The sequence below is a fragment of the Mycetomoellerius zeteki genome, unplaced genomic scaffold, assembly GCF_001594055.1.
Source record: "Mycetomoellerius zeteki isolate Tzet28-1 unplaced genomic scaffold, Tzet1.0 scaffold707, whole genome shotgun sequence".
Lineage (NCBI taxonomy): Eukaryota > Metazoa > Arthropoda > Insecta > Hymenoptera > Formicidae > Mycetomoellerius > Mycetomoellerius zeteki.
Genome location: NW_017257728.1, coordinates 724,988 through 732,155, shown reverse-complemented (window position 1 = coordinate 732,155; position 7,168 = coordinate 724,988). Strand labels below are relative to the sequence as shown.

At 32.8% G+C, this 7,168-nt stretch overlaps 1 protein-coding gene across 2 annotated transcripts in view; it reads right to left on the bottom strand.

Moving 5' to 3' along the window:
• Positions 1 to 5,856: 5,856 nt before the first annotated feature.
• Positions 5,857 to 7,168, bottom strand: part of LOC108729231 (uncharacterized) — a 111,474-nt gene continuing 110,162 nt past the window's right edge. The window contains exons 6-7 of one of the 2 annotated variants that reach the window (XM_018458245.1): positions 6,810 to 6,963; positions 5,857 to 6,704 (exon numbers count right to left, since the gene is read on the bottom strand). In XM_018458245.1, coding sequence (XP_018313747.1) covers positions 6,194 to 6,704; positions 6,810 to 6,963 — 665 coding nt within the window. In that variant the 3' untranslated portion in view covers positions 5,857 to 6,193. Of the gene's footprint in view, positions 6,964 to 7,168 lie in introns of both variants that reach the window. The other variant, XM_018458244.1, reaches the window with a different exon arrangement.

The window sequence follows — 7,168 nt, the reverse complement described above, 5'->3', positions numbered from 1 at the left end:
CTCGTATATTGATTGCTAACGGATCTTCATAATATGTTACACTTTATTCGCCTACTAAAATACTTATATACACCTATTATGTAAGTTTACATTTAATCATTATGTTAAGATTGACTATTGTTCTCTCTCTCTTCTCTCTTCTCTCTCTCTTCTTCTCATTAGAATTTTTATTATTACATTAATAGCATCATTTTATTGATTGAGTCACGTATACAGTATTCAAACAAGTATTATGACGTTTAAAAAATTTAAATTTGTGTGTGTGTGTATGTGTATGGACACTCATTTTTATAATTGTAATCTTTTCAAGCGACTTATTATAATAGTGTAAAGTTTGTATATTAATTTATTAATGCGTCAGTTCGCTACTGAAAATGACCAAAAAATGTAGTCGAAACATTTAAAATTTTAACAATAATAAATAAAACGACATTTAGAATTTTATTAATAAATGTTATTTTTATACACTAAAAACCTATCGGCTCATATAGGCTTTATTATTTTTTACTATTTGATTGTATATCAGTTGAACCTTTACACTTCATATATGATTAATTATAGTCGATTAATGTCCTTATATTTGATTATCATTGATCAATTTCTTACGGCTAACTCTTTCCATTGTGGACAGCCCTTTATAGATTACCTGTTCATAATTATCCAGCAAGGGTTAATAAACTTTCGCAGAATTGTTTTGATAAATTTATATAATTGGAATTTTTCATGGTAATTGTGCAAATAGCGATTATGTAGAATTAATTATGCAAAATTGTAGTAATAAAATATGTAGTAGTAGATCGTATACAGATATTCCTTTACTTTTGTTCGATTATATATTACTATAATAGGTTACGTATTATTATAGATTTATATCGTTTCAGATGGCAAATTCACGAATATTATTTCTAAAAACTGACGGATGAAAAATCATGGGCGACTCATCCACGGAACGTCACGTCGCGTCGTCACAAAATGAAGAGCATTGACTCAGTATCTAGAGACACGGTAGTGTCTCGCGCCAAGTGATTGCATTTACATTGTCCACTACCACCGGTTGAGATTCCATGAATATTTCGTTCGGTAATTTTTCACGTTTCCCCCGCTAGTTCAGCTTCAATCACGTGATCTTAGATTTTCCCTCTCCGCCATCATGCTACCAATTTAGAATAACCTGAAGCTCCGACATTCTTCTACCATTCGCAAGTTCAACCTTGAGTGATTCGCGTCATTAACGTATCATTGTCTTGTGAACCCCATCAAAAACATCGAAAGCATCGTCATGGAAGTTGCCAAAGGTAATTTCAACGGACTGGAGTTTGTATTTATCTTAAAGTGTTTTATTGAAATTATTATAGCTGCGCTCAATTAGTTCTCGTCTAGTTTACATTCCTACGTAATTTAAAATATCTTTCTCACTTCGTATAACAATTGTAAATAGTTTAACTTTTGTAGAATTAAAATTAGCTAAAATTCTACTATCGAATTAGATAGATTTTCTATTTAACTGCATCTAATATGAAAAAAGAATATATTCACAACTGATATATACATATATACAGGTTCTCTCCATATTTTCTTCAATATTTTATTTTCGAGATATTTTACCGTTTTTATACTTTTTTCTCACCTTATATATGTGTGTGTGTGTGTGTATGGGATACTCTGTGTTACATGGGGTTCCCATAACTCTTAATTAACATTTCTGAGAGTGAAAGAGGATCAAATTTTGAACTAAAAGTTTCTGTCTCAATTTTGGCTCAAACTAATATTTACCGAATTATATTAACGATTAAAGTTGATCAATCAGATTGTGCCTAGTCGGAATACGCAGGAGCCCAGCGTGTCACGAGATTCCTCGTGCTTACCGTACATTTTCCCAATTAAAATTTTATTATAATTTTTTATATTGATTAGTGAATGAATGAATAAATCAATAAATGGGTAATCAAATAAATAAATAAACAAACAAATAAATAAATAAATAAATAGGAATAAATTACAGTTAGGAACTTATCTAAATTTTTATTGCTTTTTATTCTTATTTATTGATTTATTTGTTTAAATTAATTTGTTAAAATTAATATTCATAAAGAATAAAGAACAAAAATAATATGTTCTGCAAATTGTAAGTGATTACCCGTCGGTCTCCCGACTGTAAAAAAGAGACTGAGCGAAATCTATAGTCGTTGCTAAGGTTTGAGATGGTTTTAAGTTAGTACTTAAAATATCATAGATCAATCAAAGAGTCGTATTAGTATCTTAAGTCATTACTTGATATGGTCTTGAGATTAAGAACGGACTATAAATCCCAATAGTTATAAGATCAGTTTCGAATAAGACTATAAATATTATAATAATAATGTAAAAAGTAAATCCAAAATAACCTAAGAACTTTAAAGTTCATTCGCCAACAGTACGCGACACCGCCGTCAAAGGGATACGGCAGGTCTTGTGTCGAATACACTTGGGTTGAATATACTTCTATTGGAGTCGAATACAGAATTATTGAAATGCGATCATACAATTAATATTAATTAACATACATAATTATTATTTGATAAACAACTTTGTAATTGACACATAGTCTATTGTATAAACTATTGATCTTAATTTTAGTTATGTAGAAATCTCACTTTTCAAATTTTGACGCAATTACTGAAGAGGACCCTAACTGTGGGTCGAAACGTTTAATTGTATCAAATTTTAATAAATTTTAATTCGCAACAATAATCTTCGTCGGCTCTTAGAGGCTTTTTTTATTCATTTTTGTGTGATTAATTAATTAATTTTTCATTAAGACTATACAATTTTTGAAATTGTTAATATATAATAATATCAACTAAATTGACTTTAATCGAAATTAATGTGTTAATTGATAAATGTGTTTATTGAAATCTGCTAAATATAACGTGTGACAAACAAAATCTGATTAGCCTTCAAAATGCATGTCATTCAAAAATCTGTGACACAATCTACGATAGTAATAATACATATATTCTTTCAGTAAACGACTCAAGCAGCAGTCTCGTTGAACAATCGACGAACATAACGTCAGCGATGAAATCCGTCGCGACAACGAAATCGGTGCAGAGCGTCCAGACAAAGTCAGTCGTAGAGTCATCGACCTCGGTTAAATCCGTCACTTCTTCGTCCACTAGGGCTCAACAATCGGTGGAGTACGAGGAAACAATTGAGTATAGCGATTAGTGCGATCAAATAAAAAAAATGTAAAACATATATTAAAGTAATGTAAATCCCTCTAATTAAAAAAAAGACATCGATAAATGAGGAGAAACTAAGAATATATTGGAATCCAACTTGACTTGATTCGTCGTGTGTTTAAGGATTTATTTGTGAACAAGAAGAGAACATATCATTATGGATATTGTTTGATCTGATTCTATTTCTTCTGCGAGAAGGAAGATTCATATACCAAAAACGGTAGATCATTCATAACAGCTTCAAAGGAGGATTAACGATGAAATTTCATGCAATGTGATATTCAATTTAATCTCGGAGATCAAGATCGATATTCGCGTAAGGATGAGAAAGTCGAACTGATGGGTCAAGGCATCTCTATGTATCCATTCAAAAGAGTTATGTACCGAAATAACGTGCCTGTCGCATATACTGCAGTCGCGCTTTGCGATAGTACGACGAAGACAAATACCTATGACGAATTAAAAGAGATGGTGGGAGCGGAAGAAATTGAAAACGTATGCGCGAAGAAACGTTCGCAAATCTCTGGCCCTTATGTAGTCGATGTCATTCGCCGCTAAATAGTGTGAATCTGAGTTTATCCTTTTCTTTTAAAAATTTTGCCTCACTGGCCTACATGAATGTCCACTTTTCTAGTATACAGATCGCTCAATCATTATTGCATCTCCGCACCTCAGGTTTATTTTATATTTGTATAATAAAATTATAAAGTACTGTTACTGTATTTGTACGTTAACTTTCTTTTCATTTTATTTATACAATTTAAAATTAACTCTCCAATCATTTATTTATATGTATGCGTGTAAACTAAAAATGGCAAGAATTGCTCATCTTCCAATTACATCCGAGACGTTAAATGTAGTTTAGAAATACTGGATTTTAATCAGAATAGATTGCGACAAGACGAAATTTAAAATATTAAAATCTAGCACGTATGTTATTATTATATCTGCTGCATTATCTATTTATCTGAGAAAAAATGTATAATAAAATAAATGCTATGTAATAAAGCATCGAAAATCGTTAAGCTTTATCTTATTATTTGCATCAATTGACCAACCTGTCTCATATATTTGTCTATGTTTTCGTTTTTTTTCTTCGGGTGATCAGCTATAAATATCGGTCTATAACTTTGTTTTAAGAGTCATGATACATCGGTCGGAGAATTTATGCTTTAAGTAAAGAACAGAAATGCATAGATAATTTTGCGATAATTTTGTTGAAGAACGTATTTTATAAATATTGAGTGCAGTCTAGGTTGATAAATGTTATACATGAATAGAAAAAGGAAAACAAATTCATTTTATAGAAAAGAAATATTTTATTTTACTCAACTACGATCGTTACAGCATATTGATGTACGCATTATTTTTTCTTATATGCGGGCACATAAAACATCTATCATCCGTTTTAATTATAAAAGATATTCAAAATCAGTAAAGCTCGAATTTAAAATATAACTTTACAGTAATCATAACATAATCAACGGAAACATTTTTATTTTTGATATGTCCTCGATTATATATAAGTGATACAATTAGAGCGTGTATATCGCTGAAGCTCAAGTAGCACACAGCGCCTACAAAACATTTAAAAAAAGCACTAAAAAAGTATATATAAGCGCTTTTTTTAGCCCTTGCAAACGCTGCTGTGCTACTTGAGAAGAAATTGAGAAAATCTTTAATGATAAACAACTTCATTTGATTTTACAAAACGGCATCTTCGTGGTTACTTATTATTAAATGCATTATTATTATTAAATAAAAGTATATAAAAGTTGCGCCCGATTTATCTGGAGTATATCGACCATCAATTATGTTACAACATATTGACTATATTAATATTAATTTCACTTTATAGCTTTGTTCGACTGGTTATGCAGCTGAAACGCGATTATGATGTTAAGTTAAAGTTTTAACAGTGAATGACGGACATTATCTTATTTTTCATTATATAAAATGATGAAAGAGTAATCGTTCATCATTTTTATCTCTCGTTTAATTTATTTAACGAAGTAAATTTGCTCGCAACTTTATTGACAGATTACGTTCGCATCCTTTCTTTTGTACGAATTGTACTTTTGATGAATCTAACTATTTCGATACCATTTTAAGGCGATGCTGGAGTAACGGCCGAATTTGATCAATGAAGATAGAAGTGATATCTTTAATTCATTTCTTATATTATCTTTCTGTCTTACTCAAACGCATACATCTGTTCTTATCTAACATATTGCAACACTATCTTTTGCAAGATCGAGCATCTACTGCTAGACACAGTTACTGCTTTGTTTAGCAAGCATACGTATACACGTAATTTACAGTTCAAACATAAATCTTTTTTTTAAGCTTTTAATCTTAGTTTCATAAGCTCATTATTGCGTTCATTCACATAATCCGCGACGAGTAGTGCAGAGTTTGTCCATATACGAGCCATTTATAACCTTTGTATTAAGAAAACAAGTGACAACTCTACACGAATTAAAAAATAAATAAGTTTCTAACCTTTTTCGATTTTAATAAAATCCACTGCACCACCTTCTAAAATTTTGCGTCTACTTTAATCTTATAAAAGGATTTTTGATTCCGTTCAGTAAATTTGGAAATTTTTATCGATCTGCAATGTGTCGACAATTTAGTCACTCCAGCATCCTCTTAAATTAATATATTATTATGGCGCGCATAATTGTAAAATTGGCATTCTTTTGGCAGCTTTTTAAATTCATCGTAGAAACCTGCAATGCCGATAGTTGACAAGAACGCGTTTTTTTTTTACGTACCGTTTATCGACAAGCGCATTTTTAATAAATACGGCAGAGTATCTTTAGCTGGTAAAAAATTCATTCTTTTTTCTCCCTTTAGGCGCGATCAGTGATGAATATCCTCCGACCCAACTCGAAAGTCGCATCGAGTTCCGGCTACAATGGGGTGTCCTCTTCTGGGAGTTACCTCGGTGTCGGAGGTGGGGGTGGTGGTCATACGGCACTTCCAGTGTAAAAGCTCGTCTTGCCAGTTAACCCGGACGCTCGCTTCCTCTTTTCGCATTCCATCGTGCTAAAGGTGTTCTGAGCGATTTGCGACTTCCGTTTTGGGTTTTGCAAGGTCATGCTACGTTGACTGGAATTGGAACTGGAGCTGGTACCAGGTTCTGATACTTTAAGAATGCCCGAATGTATTGTTCCAAAATTTTGATATATATACTGTGATTGAATAGCCGATACCGAGGCGTTCTGATTCTTTAGCGTGATTGGGACAGTCTGTCCAGCCAGACTGTTGAATCTAGTGTCGAAACCGAACGGGGTATCCAGTAAGGATTCATTCTTGTCGACGTAGCCACTTAATCTAGAATCAAGAAGACCCTCTTTGTCGACGAAACCGCTCAATCTGGAATCTACGATATTCTGATCGGTGTTTCTTGTAGAGAACTCAGTGTATCGCTGTTCCTGATCAGGTTCCTTGTTATCCGTAAAAGCGATCATGTTTTGTCTGGAATCGGACAGAATTCGAGAATCAATGAAGCCTTCTTTATCGGTGAAGCCGCTCAGTCGAGAATCTATGACGTTGCCTTCCGACTTATCGAAATTGTTGTACCGTGGGTCGATGTTCTTGCCGTCCGGGTAGACCGGCAAGACGTGCGATAGGTCTGCCTTATCGACGTAACTGATGGCCTGTGGATTCGACGCGCAGATATCGGGCGCTGATTTGCAGAGCAATGAAGTTCCTTCTTCGGCTATTTTTTGAGGCGCTAGGACACAGAAATGGATTTACTTTCCTCCAAAGCATGAGAAATCATTGTTTATTTTACAGGGTGTTCCGCAGTACTTAGAAGATTAAAAAAAAATTTTTTATAGATATCATTGGGATTTTTTCTCGGATCTCTGGATCTTAGAATTCTATCCGACCGTACGATTTGTACGGATAACGGATCTTTCGATCTTTTCAATTACGTA